General features: G+C 39.4%; 3 protein-coding genes and 1 pseudogene across 5 annotated transcripts; 3 read left to right on the top strand and 1 right to left on the bottom strand.

Annotated features, from left to right (window-relative positions):
• Positions 1-1,043: 1,043 nt before the first annotated feature.
• LOC117304764 lies at positions 1,044-5,110 on the top strand. Its single transcript, XM_033789370.1, has 5 exons — positions 1,044-1,188; positions 3,061-3,123; positions 4,220-4,325; positions 4,925-5,016; positions 5,102-5,110. The coding sequence occupies exons 1-5, from the start codon at positions 1,147-1,149 to the stop codon at positions 5,108-5,110; spliced, it is 312 nt and encodes a 103-aa protein (XP_033645261.1). The 5' UTR covers positions 1,044-1,146.
• A 335-nt stretch (positions 5,111-5,445) lies between these two features.
• On the top strand, positions 5,446-8,477 carry LOC117304836. 3 transcript variants are annotated; one of them, XR_004520620.1, is made up of 4 exons: positions 5,446-5,794; positions 6,316-6,381; positions 7,221-7,360; positions 8,019-8,477. XR_004520620.1 is itself a non-coding variant. In XM_033789452.1 (3 exons), the coding sequence occupies exons 1-3, from the start codon at positions 5,453-5,455 to the stop codon at positions 7,248-7,250; spliced, it is 438 nt and encodes a 145-aa protein (XP_033645343.1). In that variant the 5' UTR covers positions 5,446-5,452; the 3' UTR covers positions 7,251-7,809. The 3 variants fall into 3 exon arrangements, 2 of the variants coding, with proteins under 2 accessions (XP_033645343.1, XP_033645341.1); XM_033789452.1 differs by lacking the exon at positions 8,019-8,477 and having other exon boundaries at positions 7,221-7,809; XM_033789450.1 differs by lacking the exons at positions 7,221-7,360; positions 8,019-8,477 and having other exon boundaries at positions 6,316-6,529.
• Positions 8,478-9,300: 823 nt separating this feature from the next.
• On the top strand, positions 9,301-10,894 carry LOC117304835 (annotated as a pseudogene).
• A 9,789-nt stretch (positions 10,895-20,683) lies between these two features.
• LOC117304307 (fibrinogen-like protein A) lies at positions 20,684-24,241 on the bottom strand. The gene is made up of 4 exons (XM_033788685.1): positions 23,692-24,241; positions 22,481-22,608; positions 22,104-22,365; positions 20,684-21,377 (listed from the first exon to the last, which is right to left on the bottom strand). Exons 1-4 carry the CDS (start codon positions 24,185-24,187, stop codon positions 21,130-21,132), a joined length of 1,134 nt encoding a protein of 377 aa, XP_033644576.1. The 5' UTR covers positions 24,188-24,241; the 3' UTR covers positions 20,684-21,129.
• Between the last annotated feature and the right edge of the window lie 773 nt (positions 24,242-25,014).

The raw sequence follows: 25,014 nt of genomic DNA, 5'->3' as shown, positions 1-25,014 counted from the left end.
GTACATACAAGCCCTATACACACCAACTAACATCGAGGAAGCCTGTCTGTTTCTGGTTGCGTTGCACCGAAGACGTACAGATACCAGACTGTAGGAAATTATGCTGATACTGCTACGTCAGAGTTATGCAGGCCAAGCGCAGCGTGGCATGATTGGAATGTGCTCGGAATTTCCCGAGCGATCAGCAAACGGACCAAGACGTTTCTCCGGGGCGGTGAGTGGGGAGTCGGTGTGCGCGCGCTGTCGGTGAATTGGCCGCGGTGTGCGTGAAAGGGAAATGAGAAACGTCTTGCACCAAGACTAAGTTTGGATCCGAGACCAGAACCGCCAAGGGACCATCCTCGCTAAATCATCCCAGCCACGTTCTTACATTGTTGAAACCAATCTCGGCACAGTTCGTCGCAATCGATCAGCTCTCGTCACCACACCAGACCACACCCCTCAACCACCCGACCCAGATGCACTACTGTCTCCACCCTCTGATGTAACAACGCAGACAGCACTTCCTACTCCAATGCAGCAGTTTCCTCCATCCACTTCTCCAGAGAAACAATCTCCGTCGTTGTCCCCACCACCGAGTACGCTACCACCAGCGGTGATGACGACCCGATCAGGACGTTTAGTGAAGCCGCCTAACCGCCTTGATTTATAAACAGAACAAAAAACGTTCCCAAAAAAGCAAATAGCTGCATTGAAAGACATTGCAGGCTATAAAATTGAGAGTTGGAAAGCTTATGCTCTCTCTGCATAAAAACCATGCAGAATTTTTAGAAGTTGTTATTCCAGTTGTCTTGTTTGCTAAAAATTCTATCTACTGTTTTGGTTTTTAAAATTATCAAAGTTGTTTAAGCGTTAACATTTGTACATGATTCATGGACTCTAGAGATCTTTTCATGGACACTATTGGACTTTGTTGAACATTTTTTTGGGAATTAAAGTACACCAATCTGTACTTGGGGGGAGATGTAGGATAATGCCTCCGCACTATTGTTATAGCGCCCTCAAGTGTTGATATTAAAGCACATGTAAACATGCTCATGAAGGCAGACATCTTGTCTCGAATACTCTCCAGTTATTCCCGAATATTACAGGTTGATCTGTCCTTACTCTAATTTTATAAGTTCTAAGTAAAAGCTGCCCCGTACGATGATGGATCAGGAGGAGAATTCCGACTCTTGCAAATCGAAGGTGAGTTGATTAAAAACAAATTAACGTTAACTTAACGTATGGCCCTAACGAGTATCGGTAGGCCAGGTTTAGCGATATATTGTGTAGGCTCTATGCAGGTCGTTCCGTTGGCGTTGGCACTTAGTTTCACTCTTCAGAAAAACGTTAAATGGCCATCTGGCATCTTGTTGAGCAAAATATCAGTCAGAGATGATTATTGGAAGCCTTTAAAGCAATCGCACATATCGGTAAACAGTTGTCCAAAGGCCACACTTTATGTATAAAAAATAAAAAAAAGGGAAAACCCACACTTGTTCCGCACGTTTCGCCGTGTCATGACATGTGTTTAAAATAAATTGGAAAAGTTTCCGTATGGCGCCACCACTTTTTCATTCGATATGAAATAATATAGTATCTTATTTACCTCAATGAGATATCCCTTTTTTCTAAAAACGAGTGAAAAAGTGGTGGCGCCATACGGAAAGTTATCCAATAAATTTGTTATTCTCAAAATCGAGAATTGATAATTGTTTTAATGTTTTCTCAAAAAATAAGCATTTTATGGAATAATATTTCAAGGGAAATCTTTCACCATTACCTTCTGTAGTGTAAACCCTGTAAAGGGTCCACAAGCATGTACTTAACTTTTTCCTAACACAAAACAGCAAACATATTTACATTCTTTACACAGTTTGAAGATTGTGATACACGTAGTACTACTAAACTAGTAGTAGAAAGCTTCCCTTGAAAGTTTACTTACTGAGGTGCTATAGGTTTTGAGAAATGATCAGTAAAACAAATAATGTTCGTCTATAGTTTTAGCAAACATATTAACCACATGCTTTGGTTATGGTAGGCCTATAATATCATAACTGTTTAATGGGATTTTACATGCTAAAATAATTTTCGTCTTCCTGAGACGAAAATTGTTTTGTGACTTCTTCCCCCTTACTCTTTTCTCAAAAACTACATAAAATGTGCAAGGTGAAACTGTATGGTTTTATTTTCTATGATTAATTTTTTTAATTTTAATTCCCTTTGATTTTAACATTACAAAGAGGTAGATCTCCATGGTTTATCTTGTATTTTCTGCCAGTTTATTGCATCTGTGGAAAATGTTCTTTGAGAGCCAATCTTAATCTTAATCTTATCACCCCATGGTTATTGCTTAGTGGGACAGTGGATGAAGCTGGAACCTCAAGTAGCACTAGTCTCATTTGCATGTTTTGTTGCCTGTTTATTCATTAGCTTAGTCATAGCCCAGGAATGCAGTACACTGATTCCTGTGGGTATTTTTCACAAGACACCCGTCTGTTTATAGGAGTTTTTTTAATCACAGCAGAACTGTGGGGGTGGGCTGACAGAGGCAGTATGGCACTTCGTCAGACCTTCCGTATTGGTATAGAAATGTGACAAGGGTTTAAGGTGCCAAGTAACACTTAAAAAATAAATGAAAGTGAGGCTATAGCTAGATTGAAACTGAACATATTCTTGCACCATTCAATTCAACATTTCACAATTTAAACAATACATAGAATTAGGGCCCTTGTGCTTCTAGCAAAATAAATAGCAAAATAACTTACTTCAAGAAAAGCCTATATTCACAAAAATGAGGCGGTGCTCGTGCCCGATCACCATGGTTTTGCATTGCTACATCACTCAAACTTTAATAAATAATCGCTGGAAGGTTTAGCAAGCAAGCCTTTTTTTCTATGCTTACGGTTATCAGTGGTATGAAATGGAACATAGTGCAGTAAGCACAAAATAGAAAGCTCGATAAATTTGGGCCCTGGATTTGTCATGTAGGTGTGCTTGTTTGATTGTGAAGAACGGGATGGTCATTTTTATTAACTTAACTTTAATTGAAGTCCCTCCCCTCCCTTTTTTCTACAGCTTGAGGATATCCTGAGAGATGTGGAACTTGAAGATTTAATTCCAAGATTTCAGGAGGAGAAGGTATACATCTTATGTATTTATGTTTAATTAATGTTATTCTTATATTCTGTTCAGTTCAGTTCATTTTTTTTTCCCACAGGCACAATATCAATATCAAAGTAAGTGACAATCTTTATGAACATTAAAAGTTACCTAAATAATGATAAAACCAAAGTAAAGAATAAGTATGGAAAACTGATGGCACTGCGAAGGGAACCATAAAGAATCTGTAGCCGCCAGAATATCCTTTTTGTTTAACTTTTTTGTCCAGCGCCTCGCCTTTTCAATAGTCAATAGAGGGCGCTATTTTCTAGACACATTTTTTTTGGTTCATTGTCACGTCAACAAATTGCCAAGATATAGAAAGGAACAAAAACCATTATTTAAGACATCTATTGCCACTAAAACCAAGGCAGCTCAGCAAATTGAACGCCCAAATAGAGTGTAATCACCAGCTACACCGTAGTCCGTAGTCACCAACTACATCGTAGTCACCAACTACACAGTAGTCACAAAACACCTTATGCCACCTAATCAAATTAATATCCTCAACCAACCTACTAGTATTACTGCCATCCAGTAAGTTAATTGGCACCTCTATTTCAACAGTCAACCGTCAATACTATCTTGTATACAATCAGAACTCAATCGTCAAATCAAAGTTTATTCGTCACAGTTATTATAAAGTAATTCTACCTGCGGATCAAGAACATTAAAGAAAGTTTTACAGTTAATTTGGTGGGTTTCATCATGGAGCAATCATTGCTTAGTTAAATATTCCTGAACTTAAATAAGCGACGACCTGTAGCAACACAGGCTACAGTAAGCAAAGCTTGTACGGATATAGGCCGCAGAGCATGCATGCGTATTCAGCCGAGTTGAATGTGCATGTCTCTGAATAGCAAAGTAAAGGAATGGTCACCAGGTAGGGCTCATGACAATTGCAACCAGGAAGGCTATCCGGTTTGGAAAATGGCATTCACTTTTTGTGTCGCTTCATCATTGGGATCAAGTACACGTCTCTGGTTTAGATTGCTGTTTGTAAAATTGTTAAAACTTATAAGCCTACCTAGTTTCTGCATGACAAATAGCATGTATATTTTTTTCTTTTGTGTAGGTTACAACTTCTCACATCCCGGACATGACAGATCAAGATCTTATATCATTGGGGGTTTTGAGGATTGGTCAGCGCCATGAGCTGAGACAGCACTGCAAGGCTATAGGTAATGTATTTCCAACTTCTGTCTGAGGAGAATGTACATAAATGCAGTGATTGTACTTGCTTGCATTATATTATGACCCATATAATATTGCCTGGAGTTACCATGGTAAATGAGGTTGGATGAGATGTAAAGAGAAATGTTAAAGACAATGTTCTTTTAGTTTCAAAAAACAATAATAACTGCTGGATTTGAATAGAAAAGTTGTCTTTTATTCCAGAGACAATGATACACCAAACCCGTGCATATGATAAGAAAACACACACTGTGCAGTAAAAAGTGAGACTAGCTTTCTTGATTTCAAGAACTGACTCAAAACCCCTCCTGTCATTAACGGTTCTTCTTCATTTATTTACTCTCTCAGTTGAGATTTAAGTGAGAGGAACTTCTATCTGCGCCACCGGTGTTGCTATGTTTTCATTTAATATTATTATTATTATAAGAAACTATTGCTAGAAAAGCTTCAAACATCACTTTTTATTATTATTATTATTATTATTTCGGCATTTATTCATTTCTTTATTTAATTTTTGTTGCTATAAAATGATAATAGTCTATTTGAATAGTTTTCACTGCGTACACTTTGTGCATTAATCTTGCAGGAAGAACGCGGCCAAGGGACGTGTGTGGCCTTATACGCAGCATGCGTGAAAAAAAGAGAAAGAGGAGTTCAAAGACCGACCTCCCGCTTTCAGTAAGCATGCAGGCAAACGTCAATGAGCAAATTGCAACATTTTCATCTTCCTTAAAATTTGATTGCAAAAATTTGTATACTCAAGAATATCTAACGATAAACTTGATTTTTAATTCATTATGTTCATCATTTCTTCATGCTTTTAAGATATGTGGTCTTCCTCCACAATATTGCATTGTTATATTTAAGGATCATAAAAATATTATCACTAAAAACTGTGAAATATGCACGGCTAACATGATTAACTTTTATAATCTATATATTAAGATATTAAGTGTCAATTAATGGTCCAAATGTCATTTTACAAATTTAAAAAGCCATTTATGTGGTCTAGTCACATGACAAAAAAAAATGAAAATATCATGTCTTCCAACTAGAGTTTTGTAACGTTTAAAATTATATTTTTCTTTTTTGTTTCAACAAGGTTAAACAACAGATGGTAACTGTGGGCTGGAAACACTATGACCCCATCAAAGACCAATTCAAGCAGGTGTACTCCTCAAAAGGTGGGGGCACCTTCCAGATTCATCTAGATAAATCTATGACATATGCAGAAGTGCTTGGTCGCCTCAAGAACTTGTTCTTCCCAGGTGGCAAAAATGGAGACCTTGAAGTTGCCCACCTGACTCTTTCCCTGGGAAATTACGTCGGGGATGTCATCAAACATGAGCTGACTCTAGAAGATGGGTCCACAACCACCTTTACCATCGAGTCTTACTTGGGATATTGCAAGACCCAGAAGATCAGGTTGTATCTGATCACAAAAGTAGACCCCCTCGTAAGTATACGTGATTTTTCATTTGTTTTTATTCAACATTATCTTGTGTTTTGCACCCATTTGCTCGATTGTTCAATGTTTTTAGTTTCCAGAGCAATACCAGAAAAGAACTGAAAGGCCAACACACCCCCCCTGTTTTCCATAAAGAAGTTCTCCTTGTAACACTTTTCAGAAAAACACCTTTGGTGACTACAATTGACAAGTCCTTTTTGAAGCCACTTATTAAAACAAGTGGTTATTTTAAGCACTCTTTCAGCTCATGCACCGCAAATTCAGGAAAATATGAACTAAATACTGTTGTAATTTGATCAGTTCTCACAAGGTGAATGCTCAACCAGTCAGATGAAGAAGCTCATTGAAGCAATTGATTGTTATTTAAAGGACATCGGACATTTTAAAACATTTTGCTTGTTATGTCTTCATAATTAATGACCTGGAATTAGTATAAACACATTTGACATTAGTTGAATTGCTCATCAAAGGACAGAGTTAATTTCCTTTTATCCATCCTCTTTCAACAGAGAGATATGTTTGGAGAGGTGTCGGATATTTCTGACGAGGATGATGCATTACCCGATCCTGGTCTGGTAAGCATTAGGTTTGTGATGATTGGGACATTTAAATGAATGAAATCTGTGTGCAAAAAAGTTGTAAACTTTTGGGTCAACAGAGAAAAGTTGAGTCGAGCTGAATTTTAACCTGCGATCTCTGAGTTGATGTTCCAGTGCTCTACCAACTGAGCTAAATCTAGACCTACGGTGGTTTAAATTTATCCAGTCAGTTTCCCTTGTGGTTTATTACATTATTTATAGGGAAAAAATCACATCACCTTATCGTGCATCCTTCGATGCCTCTTCCCATGTTATCGTAACTTGGTTGAGTGATCCCTGGCGTTAGGGCAGTGTACGGTTGCATGACTCCTGACTGACAAATGATATTGACAAAAATCGGGAGAATGCCAACATAGGGCTATATACCTGTAGCTCAGTTGGTAAAGTGCCGGCACATCATCCTGAAGATTCAGGTTTGTATCCCCGCTTTAGTCAATGTTTCTTTGTTCACCCAAAAGGTTTCAAAAAGGTAGTTCTAGAATTTTATGTAGTTGTGGATCTTCTTTTGCTGATAATTTAAAAAAGAATTGATTGCACAGTTTTATTGGCATGATTGGAGGGGGGGGGGGCGGCTGGGAATTATGTACTGGTACATACATAAAAAACAAATCCCAAAAAGTAATCATCAATTGAGTGTGAAGAACTGACGTATACATCCAAACACAAGTCAGGGCAGCACATATCTTTTTTTGGGTGGTTTCAGTTCAATGTATATATTGTACTACTACTAGAGAAAAAAAAATGTACTAAATTCAATTAAATTTTCCCAATGCCTTCAATACAAGTTCTACGTACATGTATTCAACTTTTTTCAGGTACGTGCATCTACTTGCGGTGTTGTTTGACTGCGGCTTCCGCACCCCGAAGGGACAGACGATTTAGATGATACCATACCATTAGTACCAAGGGCTTCATCTAGTCAAGCTGTGGCTAATCCCAACCCCAACCCAACTGAGTAAGTTCTCAAGGAATAGGATTTGGATGAGAATATTGAACACAATGCACATAACATGCATAATGTTATTTAAAAATACACCGCTTGCTTATTGTATTTTGCGTGAAAAAATAAATAAATAATTAAATGCAATTTTTCTCCTTAAATGGGAAAAATTTATCAATCATAGCACCCCACACAGCAATTCTAGGTTGATAATAAATTGATCATGTAAAAATAAACAAGCTTGCCACGTTTCATAACAATCATACCAAAAATATGGTAATTATGGGGGAAACTGATTTTTTATACAAACATTTTCAAATTAACATATTTTGTAAATTATTTTGAAGACATCATTGCAAAACTCGGTGAAAGGGACGTAATGTGTTAAATTTCCTTAAATTCTGGGCAATGTGGATCATTATATTCTACTTGTAAATTATCTTTCTAACCATATGCATTTCATAACAAACGGTTTCAAACGCTTTTCATAGACCAACTCAACCGATCCAAGGCAACGTGTTCCTTTAAGTTCTGACTAGCTTAGTGCTTATGTATTATTTGCCTATCAATTTAAGGGCACGCTGATCCACTCAACCATATATATTTAATTCCTGTCATAATCCTAATCATATCTCAGTGGTGTTAATTATGTCATTTATCTTTTCCTTGCTAGCTGGCCCATCAAACATCAGATTTTCAGTGTAATACTTCAAAGTCTGTCAACCCCAACACCAATTGCAGGGATGACGATGACCCACAAGCTATTTTTCAGTCTGATCCTTTAAGGTCTGTCAACCCCAACACCAGTTCCTGGGATGACGATGACCCACAAGCTGTTTTTCAGTCTGATCCTTCAAGTTCTGTCAACCCCAACACCAGTTCCTGGAATGACGATGACCCACAAGCTATTTTAGAAACTGCCGAGCTTCACCAAAGCAATGAAGCTGTAGGATGTGAAACAAATGATTCTAGTGAGAAGTGTGCCGTAACAGTCATGCAGACCGATAATGTCGGTGGACAAAGGAAATGGGACAAAAAACAATATTGCTTTTACTGTGATGAGCCTCAGGCCAAGTTACCCCGTCATCTTCAGTCGCGTCACAAAGAGGAGAGGGAAGTTGTAGAGATAGCATCGGAGACGGATTTTACTGCCCGCAAGAAACTTCTGTTATACATCCGCAATATGGGTAATCACAGACACAATTGCCAAGTCCTTAGAGAGGGAAAGGGTGTCCTTATTATAGTATACAGACCAAATCATGAAGCATCTCCACACGCATATGGACCATGCATACATTGTTATGGCTATTACGTGCGTCTTGATCTTTGGCGTCATCAGTGCCCACTTAAGCCTGCTCTCCCTGCACAGACTGATGGTAGCAGTAGGATAGGTCGTGTTAGGGGGCGAGTAGCTAACAATAGTGATTTGTTAAAACCACCCCCTGCTGGTGTATCTTTCCAGTTGAACAAGGTTCTTAGTTCTATGAGGAGAGACAATGTTGGTCTGATTGTCAAGAATGATTCTTTGATTCTGGAAGTTGCCAAACGTGAATACCTCAGACTTGGCCACGATGTTACACAACATGGCTACATTCGGAACAAACTACGAGAACTTGGTCGTTTTGTTATACAACTGAGAAAAAACACCCACCAACCAAATGCATCACTGGAAGTATTCGTGCATCCCCGCCATCTGATTGATATCGTCAAGGCTGTTCATGATGTCGCCGGCTTCAGTGAAGGAAAACAGATGTATCACGTTCCATCTCTAGCACTCAAGATTGGACATTCCATCAAGAGATGTGCACTCATACTGCAAGCAAGTGCTTTAGAGTTTAATCTTAGGCAAAAAGCGGAACAGGCCAAACAGTTTAGGCAGTTATGTGAAATTTAGTGGCCAGAACTTGTGTCAACCCATGCCCACAGAACACTGTACCAAGGAAAGCGTAACAAACGTGCTGATCTCCCCACAAATGCAGATGTGGTGAAAATCTCATCGTTCCTTCATGAAACTGGCAACAGGGAAGTGCAGCTCCTACACTCTGCTAAGGGCCATGAAATTACACCAGCTTGGAAGAAATTGAATGAAGTCACACTGTGCCATCTCATTATCTTCAACCGCAGACGACAGGGGGAAGTATCCAAAATGAAACTGGAAGATTTTCACAAGCGCAGTAGTGCAGCCATTGTGAATGGTGATTGCGTGATGACTGATCTTGAACGGCACCTCTGTAAAATGTTCCAAGTCATTGAAATAGTTGGTAGGAGGGGCAGAACTGTTCCTGTGCTTCTTGGTACTGATGTGATGGCGTGGTTGAAGGCTCTGGTCGCAAATAGAAATGCAGCTGGAGTGGCACAAGACAATATATTCTTATTCGCACGAAGTTGTTACGGAGGCTCAGGTCATATACGAGGAAGCGACTGTCTACGAGCATATGCAAATGAGGCGGGCCTTGAGAATGCTGGTAGCATGCGGTCTACAAAGCTTCGTATGTAGCGACTGTTTCACAAATTCTGGCCTTGAATGAACATCAGCTTGAAACACTTGCAGACTTCATGGGTCATGATTTGCAGGTCCATCGTGAGTACTACCAGTTGCCAGACACTGTCCAGAGGGTTACCAAACTGTCTAGACTTTTCCTCAGCTTGGAGAGAGGCAACTTGGTTTCGCAACATGGCAAATCTTTGGAGGAGTTGCATGTTACTGGAGGTAAACAAACCCATTTTAACTTGTCTTTCCAATTTAATTCAAACTGTGGTACCCCCCCCCCCAAATAACATTCATTCACTGTACAACCTCCCCCCCTTCCACCCCCCCCCCCCCCCAATGGATTGGCCAACATGTTTAGGTGTGTACGCCAAAAAGCAAGCATACCTAAATGTAACAATTGCTCTTTGTTTTTGGGGCCTGATAACTCGGCCTGTGGCCGTCATCACCTACCCCCCCCCCCCCTGTGAACCTCATTCACTGTACACCCCAAATCCCACACACCCAACCCAACGGATTGTCCCACATTGTTATTTGTGTGCCATAAACCAATCAAAGCTAACTGTAGAAAATTAATTTCTTTTTATTGCAGAAGGCTTCACCAGCGATGAGGACAGCAGTGATTCAGGTGACTCGTGTGACCCAGCTTTGGAGGACAGTGTTGATGCCAGTAAGTTTCCGATATTTTTGACTGCCAAGCGTCGACAATTCAAGCGACGCCCCTGGACTGCCCAAGAAAAGAAAGACGTAACTGAGGGCTTGCAGAGATTCATTTTGCTGAAGAAGATTCCAGGAAAACGTGACATTGAATCGTCCTGTCCTGTGGCATTGCAGACCAGAACTTGGAAAAACATTAAGGACTTTTGTAGAAACACGATGACACTTAAACAAATTTAAGGTCTCATGCACCACCAAGTACAACTCAGTCTGAACATAACAAGGAAAGATGGCTTAACAAGAGACTTCACAATCAGAACGACCAAGAGCGAACGGATAAACAACCCCATTTTGCTCAATTATAACTGCAACAACAAAACACAACTCCTTTCGTTGCTAAATAGGGTAGAAGCAGCTGAGTGAGAAACAGCCTATCTTTATTTATTTTTTTTTTTTTTTTTTTTTTCTTTCCCTGGAGGGGGAAATTTATTCAAGTTTCTTCAATGTACAAAGCTACACAAACTACTGGTAAAACCAACTACTTATAGAACGAAACTAAGAGAGAAATGGCAAATTGCAAAAACAGGAAGTTTGATGATTATGCAAGACATTTAGTTGGTACATAGCAATACAAAAGACTCCCATTTGGTATTGAACTTATCCAAGTTGTTATTCTTAACAAAGATCATTTTTTCCATTATAAAATAATGGTTTATTTCCTTTTTGATAAGAACAAATGAGGGCTTTCTGTTTTTCATCTTCATCTGATAAATATGAAAACGACAAAGAATGAGAATTAAATTGAGAGCAGACCATTTTCTATTAAGGACACCAAACAGCTTGGTCGTGTTGTCAAAATTAATATTAATGTTCAGTGTATTAGTCAACCAGTGTTTTATCTGGCGCCAAAAATACAGAGACACCTTGCAATTACAAAACAAGTGGACTAGTGTCTCTTCTTCCATTTTACAAAAAGTACACAGATTAGAATTCTTCCGACCAATTTTAGAAAGAAACTGGAACCAACGTAACTTGGTGTCACATGTTCAGGGTAAACCACAGAAAATGTGCCATTGAGGAATCGGAAAAATCACGCCAATTTTTTCTTCCCATTTAACAATAAACTTGTGCACAACTTTTTTGCTGGAGGTGAAAACTCTGTACAGACGGGTGGAGCCCTTTATGCCCATCAACAAAGTCTCAAAATTAAATGGTAAAAAAGGGCGAGCAATTTCTGAGGTTTCTCCATTCAGTACATTATGGAAGGAGTGTGTGATTGCATTCACCACGCCCCCGTACTCTAAAAAAATGTGTTCTGACCCTGAATTTCCTTTGAAATGCCACAAGAGAAAGAGCCACACCTTGCAAATCAAAAATTTCACACACGAAGTTCACACCCTTTTTGGCCCAGTTTTTTATAGTTAATTTGTTTGTTACCGACCATAATATTCTGATTATGCCACAACACATTTTTCAAAGCGTCAATTTGACTGGCAGGTCCATGACACTTAACAAAGCTGCACCAAGCATTAAGAACATCAATCCAAAAATGGTTTTGATTTGCGGCCCCTTTTAAATAGATCAGCAATGCCTGGTGGCCTCCCTCGAGTGCTAGAGGATCATAAAATGTTCGAAATCTTCAAAAAAAGAGTGACCCAACCCAAGTTATTTGAATTTAGAAATCTGCGGATCCAGGTGACCTTAAGGGTTTTTATATACGAATGCATGTCAATCATTTTAACTCCTCCATGACAATAGCCTTGATTCATCTGGTTCCTGGACACACGGTCATTCCCTTTCCATATAAAGTTATAGAACATACAGTCTAATTCTTTGATAACAATGCTAGGCGGGTTGGGGAGAGTTAAAATAAGAAAAGTAAGCTTAGATAAAAGGAGCGACTTTGTTACAGTAACTCTCCCCAGCACCGTTAGGTTACGTTTAGACCACTGCTCAATTAAACTTTTAATAGCAGAAATGACCTTGGTGTAGTTCAAACTCACCATACTAGCAAGATTAGTGTTAAAGTCTATACCAAGGGCTCTGAAAGAGTTTTCAGCCAAAACCCAGTTAACTTTGATGTGCTCACAAATCCCTTTCTTACGCCCTTTGTTGCTACCAATCCAAACCGCATTAGTTTTGTCAATGTTGACTTTTAAGCCAGACATTCTAGCAAAGGCCGCAAGTATTTCAAAGGGCTTTTCAAAGGAGCTTTCTGAGCCGTCTAAAAAAAAGAACTGTATCATCAGCATACTGGGAAAGTCTGAATTCACAACCGCTATAGCCATTATGCCTTTAAGCTTTTGTCTTTTCGGATCAACATTCCAAACACTTCTGCACATAAAAGGAATAGGTAGGGGCTCAAACCATCACGCTGTCTACAACCTCTTTCAATCTTAAAAGATTCGGAAAGAAAACCATTCACAAGAACGGAAGCTTTCGCCCCGCTATAAAAAACACTGAACCATTTCTGAATGGAAGGGCCAAAATTAAATTGTTCAAGAACCTTCAAAATGAAACTGTGTGAACCTGAATCAAAGGCTTTTTCAAAATCAATTAACAAAAACATACCGTGAATATTATTGTTTTCTGTAAAATTAAGCAAGTCGTACATCAGCCTAATATTTTCTCCAATATACCGGCCACTAAGAAAACCCTTTTGTTCTTCATGAATAATGAAAGGAAGAGCTTTTTTGAGTCTATCAGAAATGCAAGAAGAGGCTAGTTTATATGAGGTATTCAAAAGTGAAATAGGTCTCCAATTTTTAAGAAATTGGCGTGGCTTGTCAACATCGTAACAATACCATACTGTTGCGTAACTGAAAGACTCCCAGAGGAGTAAGCATAATTTAAAGAACGCAACCCGTCCAAAAACCAAAGCTAAATGGAATTTAGCCATTGAAAGGACCCCTGGGAACTCCGCAAAGAACAAAATAAGAACAAAGGGTAGCAATACGGACTGAAACCCACGTTTAACGCAAACCAGGCAGATAGGTAGAAAAACGAGGGAAAACTACCCTAACCAGATTATGAGAAATACCAAAGCAAAAAGAAATTATAAAATTACTGAAAAAGCCTATCTGTAGATCATTTTATATTGAACAGATGGTACCCGCATTAAAGTTTGTTTTTCTTTCTGACTGTTAGAGCAACCTGGATTCTTGGGGGAAATACCCGTTGAACGTTAAAGACACTGGACACTACTGGTTATTGTCAAAGAACAGTCTTCTCACATCTCAACATATGCATAAAATGGCAAACCTGTGAAAATTTGAGCTCATTACTGGTCGTCGAAGTTGCGAGATAATATGGAAGAAAAAATACACTTGTCACCGAAGTTGCGTGCTTTCAGTTGCTTGATTTCGAGGGCCTCAAAATCTAATTCTGAGGTATCGAAATCAAACTCTTTTTTTTCTCGGAAACTACGTTGCTTCAGAGGGAGCCTTTACTCACAATGTTTTATACTATCAACAGCTCTCCATTACTCGTTACCAGGTAAGGTCTTGTGCTATGAATTATTTTGAGTAATTACCAATAGTGTCCACTTCCTTTAAGAGAGACTGACTCGGGAACTATGTAGGTAGGTCAGAGTTCAGAGAGTGTCGCGTGCACAACTTTCAACCAGACTCGAGGATTGGTTTTGGACTTGGGCCAGACCCAAAGTTGTTATAATGACGTGTTGACAACGAACCAGGAAGTACAACTCAGTCTGAACATAACAAGGAAAGATGGCTTAACAAGAGATTGATGGTTTTTACAGCTTTCACTGTGGACAATGTAGTATAGCGCTTGGCAATGGGTTGGGTCCCGAGTCTCTAACAAATTGCAAAAGAGAATCGTGGGCTCGTTTTAGATTGAGATTATACGAGGGTAAATCACAACAAAATAGCATTATCAGTTATACGCTGCTTCTCCACACGGGAACGATAACGACAAGGACAACAACGACAATAATAATAATAATAATAATAATAATAATAATAATAAGACTTGTAATGCGCACATATCCACCCTGCTGGGTGTTCAAGGCGCAGTAAAACCAAAACAAAAACAAAAACAAAACACAAAGAAAAACAGACACAACAAAATTAGTCATTGAAAACCTGTGACATAAGATAAGTTTTGAGAAGAGACTTGAATTTTGGGGTACAAACACAAGATCGAAGATTAAGTGGTAGAGAGTTCCAGATGCGTGGCGCGGCTGAAGAAAAAGACCTGTCACCCCATGAGTGTCGAGACTTGGGTTCAATGAGGAGAAGCATGGAACTTGATCGAAGATTCCTTGATGGAGTGTAAACTTGAAGCAGTTCAGAAATATAGTGGGGAGCCTTGCCATTTAGAGCTTTGTGGACAATGAGCATCAGCTTGAAGATGATTCGTTGAGAGATAGGGAGCCAGTGTAGTTGTTTCAGAATGGGGGTGATAGAACAGGATTTTCTAGACAGTGTCACAATGCGGGCAGCAGTATTTTGGAGCCGTTGAAGTCGGGAAATCTGGTTGTTAGGTAGACTGTATAGAAGAGCATTGCCGTTGTCAAGACGAGAAGTAACAAATGCGTGAATGACCTTTTCAGTGGCACTTTTATCCAAGTACTTGCGAATCTTACCTATATTCCTGATGTGATATGATGATAAACGAACAATATTGTTGATGTGTGGCTGAAGTGTCATCGATGAATCAAAAATAACCCCCAAGTTCCGAGCTTTTAGCGAGGGAGCTATCCGAGCATCACCGATGGAGATGTATGGCACTGAAACCTTGGTTAACTGTTGACGTGACCCAAATAAAAGGAACTCTGTCTTATCATCATTTAACTTCAGGAAGTTTTGTTGTGTCCAACGTCGAATCTCTTGGATGCATTTCTCAAGTCTTGCAATAGATGCATTGGCGTTTTCTTGAGAAGATTTAAACGTGATGTATAGCTGAGTGTCGTCTGCGTACACATGGTAATTCAGATTAAATTTGAGGATGATGTCACGAATCGGTAAAGTGTACAGTGTAAACCACTGCGGGCCGAGTACCGACCCCTGTGGCACAGAGTAGTTCAAAACAACAGGGTCGGATATCGCAGTGCCAATACATACATGCTGAGTTCTATTGTGGAGATACGATTTGCACCATGCTAGGGCTGTGTCCTCTATGCCAAGGTGATTCTGGAGCCGAGAGAGAAGGATGTTATGATCAACAGTGTCAAAAGCAGCACTCAGGTCTAGCAGGACTAGTGCTGTAAGGTTACCATTGTCCATAGAAGAGCGAATATCGTTGCTCACACGGACTAGTGCAGCCTCGGTCCATGGAAAGGCTTGTATGCTGACTGGAACACGTCGGACAGGTTGAAAGTGTGAATGTGATCAGAAATACGTGATGAAACTACTCGTTCGATGACTTTTCCAAGATATTTTAAGTTTGCAACCGGTCTGTAGTTTTTAAATATCTCCTTGTCCAGGTTTGGTTTCTTGATGAGCGGCCTGATGTAGGAAACTTTGAGGCTATCTGGGAAACAACCGGAACTGAGAGATTCGTTTACAAGCTTAGTGATGTAGGGTACAATATATCAATATTTTGCTTTATCATGGATGTTGATACTGATCCAGCTCACAGGATTTTGAAGGAGATTTCATAATAACCCTTTGAATCTCAGCAACAGTGGCAGGCTCAAACACAGATAGTCTACACTCTGGTTGAAGATGTGGCAATGTCTGCGGCACGTTGTAAGGGACTGATGAAAATGATGAGCGGATGTCTGAAATCTTGGTGACAAAGAATTTCTGGAACTCGTTTGCTAAGTCCTGGTTATTGTAGGTGGATGGAAGGACAGGGTTTTGGGTTTGAGCAACAACTTACCAATTATCTTGAAGAGCTTCTTTTGATCTCCTGAGGATTCTTGTACTTGAGATGAATAATGGATGATCTTTGCCTGGTTGATTAAATTCCTAACTACTTTACATTGGTTGCGATATTCTTGTCGTTGTGTTGCCAATTTGCCATTTTTCCGCCACTTCCGCTCCAGTTGACGACAGATCTTTCTCGCTGTACGAATATCATCATTGAACCAGGAGACTTCAGTTCGGACCTTGACTGATCTCGTTTTCCAAGGTGCGTATTTATCCAAGATGTCACTGACTGTACTCTCATATTGGCTGACATAGGAATCCAAGCAGTCATGATCAACTTCTAGATTTGCTAAATGAGTGCCTATGTCGTGGAACACTTCGGGAGAATTCACATGTTTCCATTGTCGGCTCTTTATAGTGACGGTTGGACTTTGGGCTTGCACAGACTCAAGTTACACATGACTGCATAATGGTCAGATAATCCAGGTAGAATAATAAAGTTTGAGGCAATTGGTGGGGAGATTTCACGAGTTATGACAAGATCCAAGCAATGACCGAGACGATGAGTTGGCTCCTTGATATGCTGGGTAAGACCAAAAGCTTGAAGTAGATGCTTAAACTGGTTTGCATTGGTGTTGTGGACGTCATCAACATGAATGTTAAAGTCGCCGGTGATAATGATTTCCGATGGATGAAGCAGATATTCCAAAATCAAATTCTCAAACTCCCTTAGAAAACTTGAGAAAGTCACATGTTGGCCGTTTGAATCCCTTTCAGGTCTGTATACAATGACAAGTCGAACAGATTTAGAGTTTCCGGAAACTTCAGCATGAAGAGATTCAAAAGTTGTGTACTGGACGTCATTACTTTTCACAGAGACAGATAAAGTAGATCTGTACAGTATTGCAACTCCTCCACCAGTCTTGTGAGGTCTTGGGATGTGATGAAAGTAGTAGCCAGCAGGCGTACATTGACGACATGTTAAGTTGTCGTCTGGTCTCAGCCATGTTTCTGAAACGGCAACAAGGTCCAGATCTTTTTGCAGAACAAAATCAGCAAAATCGTCATACTTGTTACAGATGGACTGTGTGTTTAGAACACAAAGGCTGAGTTGAGATTTGGCTGTAGTCACTGGTACTGGAACAGAAGGGAGTGTAACTTCGGGTACAGGGGGTTTATGAACAGTTCTACGGCGACCAGCTTTTTTACCACGATGTGTAGGTCGGTAAACAGTGCTGGGATTACAAAAAGGCCAAGGTTCTGTAATGATAATATACAGGAAGGCAGCAGAGTTGTAGCACGTGTGGATGGGGCATAGCGGAGACTTAGAAGCTTGTTCCGCGAGTAGGAATTTGCAGAGTTTGAACTAGCTTCTGCTGAGTTTGAGTTATTTTCACCTTCAGGGCCGGGATTTACAGCAATGTCACCAAAAATCACAATTTCCAAATGAAAAGTGGCTGGGGAGTTGTCATAGTAAGAAACAGGGCATTTCAGATATCTTCGATGGTGGATGAGGCCTAGATGTGTCTTTGGCAGGATGCAAGCACCAGACACAATTGATGCTGATGGAACAAAGCTGACCACAGATGAGTCAGTACAGTACAATGGTCTAGCAAGCAGAGAAAGAATGAAAAGGATACTTACCTCCATTGTCCCCAGATGGCGAACAATGTCCATGGACTAGGTGGATGACTGCACAGGATGCAGCCACCTAAGTGTGTGTAAGCTTTATACACCAGAATTCTCAGCTGAGACAGTGAAAATTTCTAACAGAAAAACACTATTTTCACAATTCAATGACAACGACAAAGGTCGTTTAAACAAGTTAATTTAGGAACGATGGAATTAATATTAATTAAAAAGCCGCGGCCTCATTGTTTATTAATTACCAAAAAAAAGATAATAATCGACAGGTTAGAGTGGTAGCAACTTACACTCATAACAACACTGTGATTTGAATCGACATAATGACAATTTTCTTAAGAGCGCGGATGAAAATGTGAATTAAATTACAGTTGCAACTAAAACTAGTATTTTATTCGGCTACATTTTATCCTTGACACAAACATACACACACAAATCGGTAATAAATAAAGTATTAGGTGATTAGATAAATTGATTACTTTGTGACTAGACAGCCCTTTGAGTGATTAAATCGGATCGATACATGACCCTAAGACGAGGGTCGACTTAGGACACTCGAGAATGCATATATGGAAATTAAACAAGTTTTACATTTTCTCAAAATAATGTTTATCTTTTTATCTTTACGCAAATCGCTTTAAGTTAGTAGTGGATCGGCATTGTGGGCTTGTCTATCATCCCTTTTCTTTAATCTACCTTGTGTTCTTTTGGGCACCGGAGCATATTACGCAAATCGCTTATAAAATGTATACAGTCATTTAAGAGCTGTTAAATTTGCATCGGGACATTATACCCCCCAATGCACATTTGATTAACATTATCTTAAATCGTACCCGCTGCCAAAACGTAGTGTTCGAACTGCCTCTAGCTACCGGGTAGTCTCGGTGGTCTAGTTGGTTTAAACACTGCTCTCGAATTGCAAGTGGGTTAGAATCCCACCCGAGTAATATGTCTGACTTTTTGTTCAACAGAGCTCGGTAAAGTAGGCTACTGCGTATAGTGTGCTAACACACATCAGTGTAAAAGGGTAAAACTTCAAGTATACTTCATGATGAGATAGAGCGACATTGTAGGTTTTCACACAGTCAGGTGTTGTCTCTGATCCTTTTTTCTTTCTCTGCTTTCTGTACTATAGGGAATTGTAGATTCTTGTTTAAACTATAACGAAGTAGCTTATTAGAAAACAGTGTTTGCGTGAAAGCAAATTTTGAATCATAAAAATCGGCCAAATAATCTTTAGAAACCGAAGAAGAAACGATTTAAAGGGACTTTTTTTTCTCAGCTAGAAGGAATTTCCCCGCCACAAATGTTCGCCACACACTTTCCGGCTAAAGTGCACGTCGTTTAAATGGAGAAGTTTCATAAATTATAACAATCGCAGAGTGATAACTCATAATGAGAGTGTATCAGGTGAAGATTTCAGGACATTCTTGCTCGAACGCAGGAAGATTTGGGTTGTGAGAACTGCACGATGTCTTCAGAAAAAAAAAAAACAATACAGCCTGAAGTTCAAAATCCATTTAGCAAAATAACCAATCTGTGAAAGTTTCATCACATTGGGGTTGCCAGTGAATCCAATCTGAAAGATTTTGAGTACAGGAAATTAGAAAATACCTCAAGTCCGATCACATGTTACAGAGTTTTTTATTTTAGATTTCATTCATAGATTATACTTCCGTCATAGATTAAATCTGAGCATTTATTAACCCTGGACATATCCATTGCAGTTAATATTAGTCTTATTAGGCCTACTAAGAGAATAACCGATTTTTCTACCAAACCGCCATTTGCTTACAAAGCATTTTGCAAGAGGGGCAACCCAATAGAACAATAGGAAATGAGACGTTGTGGTTAAAGACACTGGACACTATTGGTAATTGTCAAGGACCATGTCTTCTCACTTGGAGTATCTAAACATAATGCATACAATTACAAACCTGTGAAAATTTGAACTTGGTCGTACAAATTGCGAGATAGCTATGAAAGAAAAATACCCTTGTCACCCTAAGTTGTGTGCTTTCAGATACTTGATTTCGAGACCTCAAAATCTAGCTCTGAGGTTTCGAAATCAAATTCGTGGAAAATTACTTCTTTCTTAAAAACTACGTCACTTCAGAGGGAGCCGTTTCTCACAATGTGTTACACTATCAACCTCTCCCCATTACTCGTTACCAAGTAAGGTTTCAGGCTAATAACTATTTTTAGTAATTGCCAATAGTATCACTGCCTTTAAAAAGGCGTCGATTTAGTATGGAACCGTATTAAAGATGCTATGTCAGATTTTTGGCCGATTTGACCCACAAATTTTGATTTAAAATTCAATAGGTATTTTGATGGGGTCGAGAAAGTTACAAGCTTTCATTTCAGCCATGCTCGAAAAAGTCCGCCAATTAATAGTAGCAGTGAAATAAAGTGCTCAAAATTAGTTTTTGTCGGGATCCCGACAATATATCACGTGACCAATTCTTATGTGTTTTATTAGAAACATTTTAAATTTTTGTCATGGTTTCTGACCATTGAAAGTAAAAGTTAAACTTTTTTTCGTTAGAGCGGGTGATGATATTGAAATACCAGTCACTCAAAAAAATATTGTTTTTATAATGTTTGGGGCAAAAAATCTGACAAAGCATCTTTAAGCCCTTTTTAATTTCGTATACATGTATATCTAAATTCTATGTGAACAACTTAAAATACCGGATCTTTCATGACAAAATTTTTGTATCGATTCAACGAGCCACCGCATTCCTTATAAAAACACTCGTGAAGATGTAGCATCCACTCTCATTATACGAGTCGGATTTAGAACGGGTTATTTAGAAGGGTATCTTGAGAGTTTTATAAGCAATGCGTTTGTACTTGGAAGTCTCACATACTAAGTATACTGGTCGTTTTGGGTTTAAACTGACATTCCTTATTAGCATATTTTAGCATCTCGATGTCACGATTTTTATACTTGTCTCATTTAATCCATTGCATTTAAAGTTAATTCACAATAAACTGTTGTATAACATGTTTTACATTTTTAGGTTTCAAAGTACAGGTAAAATTATTATTTTTTCAAAATTACTAGAAACCTAGAAAAGATGAAGTGATTAGGTGATTAATAAGGAGATGTTTATTACTGCGTACCTTGTTATAATGGTATCCACCTTAATTAAGGACTAAACTTTCCTTCTAATTTTCATCTCAGTTGTTTTGAGTGAGCGGGAACCCGAAAAGCCCCACCACCTAATTCCTTCTTTGTTCGTAGTGGTCTCATTGAAGTATCTCCCGTTCAAATTGGATTGGTAGCAGGCATTGTACCACCAGGCTCCGTGGCGGTCCTGGGCACAGTTAACACTACTCCAGTCATCGTTGTCTCGGTCTTTGGTCGTAAAGGCCTGGTTATTGTGGTATGATAACACGTCTCCTGAAAGATAACACACGTAGCCATTATAGTCATACGTGTAAATAAAGGCGATGTTGACAGGAGGTAACTTTAAACATTAATTTGTTTCGAACATAACATAGGCCGATAAGGTGGGATTAGAAACACATTTATCAATTAATGGAACTGGGATATTGGGAAAAGTGAAGTTAATGTTTCACAATCAGGTTCATTTGTTTAACTGCATTTTGCTTTCTTTATTTAAGTTACAGTTTAATAATATAGTTCGAAAATTGCTATCGAATTTAAGCAACTTTATTTGTTAAAATTTTCCCCTCTAAAGTGTGGTTTTACGATTCAATAAATTGTTTTATAACAAGCTTGAATTTCATATTTTTCGCTTAGTTTTGGCTACAAGGGATGCAAAATTCCACCCCTTCTCTTCCGTCTGGAGTTGAGGAACAAAACATAGACAATTCCCCCTCCACTTTTAAAGACACTCCAGACACTTTTGGTTACTACACAAAATGATAATTAGAAACTTACTTGAACTAGCAATGGGGAGATGTGAACATCGTGAGAAATGGCTCCCTCTGAAGGAACGCAGTTTTTGAGAAAGAAGTGATTTCTTATTCAACTATTTGAATCACGATGTTGCTTTTCTGTCTTTCATTGAAACCTACCAAAAACAATCGGTCACAACGATGGACACAGATTACCCTGCAATATTTCTGTATTACTACGAAGTATCCACTTAAAGCATCTTACCTGCGGTTCCCGAATAACTTCCCAACGACAGCCTGTAGTTGTCGCTAACATCGGTGATGCTGAACGATTCATACACGGCATATCCGGATTCATCCCGGAAGCTTGTGAGATCTACGCGGAGTTCGTTCTCGCCCTGAGCAGTCAGACGGTGCAAGTTGTCGTTACCGAGCCAAAACTCTCCCTCTAGATTCCCAAAGCCCCAGCTGTAGTTGGCAAAGTCCAAATAGAAATCTACACTGCCGTCCTGACGCCGCTGGAAAACCTATCGAAGAAAAATTAACGCAGATCATTTTGAATGGCTTTGTGTTCACATAACATTTTAGACTTTACACTTCAAAAAAATGTGTATTTTGAATCGAGGTCCGCCATTGTCTTACCGTCCAGCCTCCGCCGTCCGTCTCCATATCACAGTACACCTTGAATGGCCTACCGGAGTCCGGTTTTACGGCGTAAACGCCACTGTGTGCCTCAACCCTTGCGAGCACGTCGGAACAATCTCTGGCTCCTTATATAAAAAACGAGATGATGATTTTAGTATAGATGGACAACAGAATACCAGGACAAGATTGAAATGAGAAGAATCTACTATATCCCTCTCTTTAAAAGCACTGGACACTATTGGTAACTAATCAAAATAATCGTTAGCATAAAACTTACTTGGTAATGAACAATGGAGAGCTGTTGATGGTATAAAACAGTGTAAGAATTGAAACGGCTCCCTCTGAAGTAACGTAGTTTTCGAGAAAGAAGTATTTTCCAACTTAAATACTTGAATTGACCTTGAGACCTCAGCTGAGGTCTCGAAATCAAGCGTCTGAAAGCACACAACTTGTGCGACAAGGGTGTTCTTTCTTTCTTTATTCTCAAGCAACTTCGACGACTATTTGACTCCCTAATTTCACAGGTTTGTTATTTTATGCATTATTTTTTTACTGTCGAGTTACACCAAGTGAAAACACTGGTCTTTGACAAATTACTGAAGGCGTACAGTGCCTTAAAACATACGAACTCTCTAAATGTAAAAGAGTGAAAAGACACTCCTTTTGTCCGCCATACCACTCTCGCAAAGAGCCATATGACGAAAAACTCTTTTTAGAGTGAAAGACGGGTACTTTCAACTCAATTTAGAGTGAAGTTTGTTCCAATTTCACTCAAAAAGAGTAACACAGATTGACTTTCACTCTCAAAAGAGCGAAAGTGATACCACTCGGAGTGAAAACAGCCTTGTCGTCGCACTTTTGTGTACGAGTAAATTTGAACGCATGTTTATAATGGACAGTTTAAGGTGTAATGCTTACGATCAGGTGTGGGGGGGGGGGCGAATACGTTTCGAATGGTGATTAAATAGACCCCTTGCGTAAATGTCGCCACTGAGGTCCATAAAGGGCCATCTTTGGCGGAGAGTAATGCGCAGCGCGTCACCGCGCGTTGATAGATTGACATTAGAGGTGGCCGCCAATGCTAGGGGTCTTTTGTGTACAACAGTCTCCCCTCAACAAAGTCTTGGATATTTAAGAGGTAGTGTTGTCTGCTTGTGTCTATTTCTACCTCTATGGTTTAACCACGATTGTGAGCAAACAAAACCTACCATGGATATTCGTCAACCTAGATACTGACTCAGGGAGCTCTTCCACCTGTCGCCCAATGACTCCCATTTCACGTCTTGTGTCTTTTAACTGAAGTGTTGTGTTTCTTAGTGCGACAGTTACCTTTTGTTGGTTGGTCGAAACTGCAGTCTGCAACTCACTAATCATTCGACGTGTTTCCTCTTGCTCAGAGGTGGCTGTTTCTTGGTTGGTTGATATTGCAGCCATTGTACGTCTTGTGTCCTCCAGCTCCGATGAAACAGTTTCATGATTATCAGTCATTATTACTTTGAGCTCTTTCACCTGGTCTTGTGTGTTTCTGAGTTCATCTTCAAGAATGACTAGGTAGTTTTCTACAATAAGCCTTAACTCGTCTACCTTACCATTTGTATCTACATTACATGAAACCGTTCTCTGATGTCTGGAAGCTTCAACTTGTAGTTCAACTTGAGCTTTCACGATCAAAACGACCAAGAGCGAACGTATAAACAACCCCATGTTGCTCAATTAACTGCGACTACAAAACACGACTTCTTTCGTTGCTAAATAGAGTAGAAATGTATAGATGAGTGAGCAAGCCTATCTGTAGATCATATTATATTGAACAGATGGTACCCGCATTAAAGTTTGTTTTTCTTCCTGATACGCTGTTAAAGTGACCTGGATTCTTAGGGGAAATAGCCGTTAAACGTTAAAGACACTGGACACTATTGGTTATTGTCAAAGACCAGTCTTCTCACATCTCAACATATGCATAAAATGACAAACCTGTGAAAATTTGAGCTCATTACTGGTCGTCGAAGTTGCGAGATAATATGGAAGAAAAAATACACTTGTCACACGAAGTTGTGTGCTTTCAGTTGCTTGATTTCGAGGGCCTCAAAATCTAATTCTGAGGTCTCGAAATCAAACTCTTTTTTTCTCGGAAACTACGTTACTTCAGAGGGAGCCTTTACTCACAATGTTTTATACTGTCAACAGCTCTCCATTACTCGTTACCAAGTAAGGTTTTGTGCTATGAATTATTTTGAGTAATTACCAATAGTGTCCACTGCCTTTAAGAGAGACTGACTCGGGAACTATGTAGGTAGGTCAGAGTTCAGAGAGTGTCGCGTGAACAACTTTCAACCAGACTCGAGGATTGGTTTTGGACTTGGGCCAGACCCAAAGTTGTTATAATGACGTTTTGACAACGAACCAGGAAGTACAACCCAGTCTGAACATAACAAGGAAAGATGGCTTAACAAGAGATTGATGGTTTTTACAGCTTTCACTATGGACAATGTGTAGTATAGCGGTTGGCTATGGGTTGGGTCCTGAGTCTC

This window comes from Asterias rubens, chromosome 21, assembly GCF_902459465.1.
Source record: "Asterias rubens chromosome 21, eAstRub1.3, whole genome shotgun sequence".
Lineage (NCBI taxonomy): Eukaryota > Metazoa > Echinodermata > Asteroidea > Forcipulatida > Asteriidae > Asterias > Asterias rubens.
Note: the sequence above shows the minus strand (reverse complement) of the source record. Positions and strands in the feature narration are given on the sequence as shown.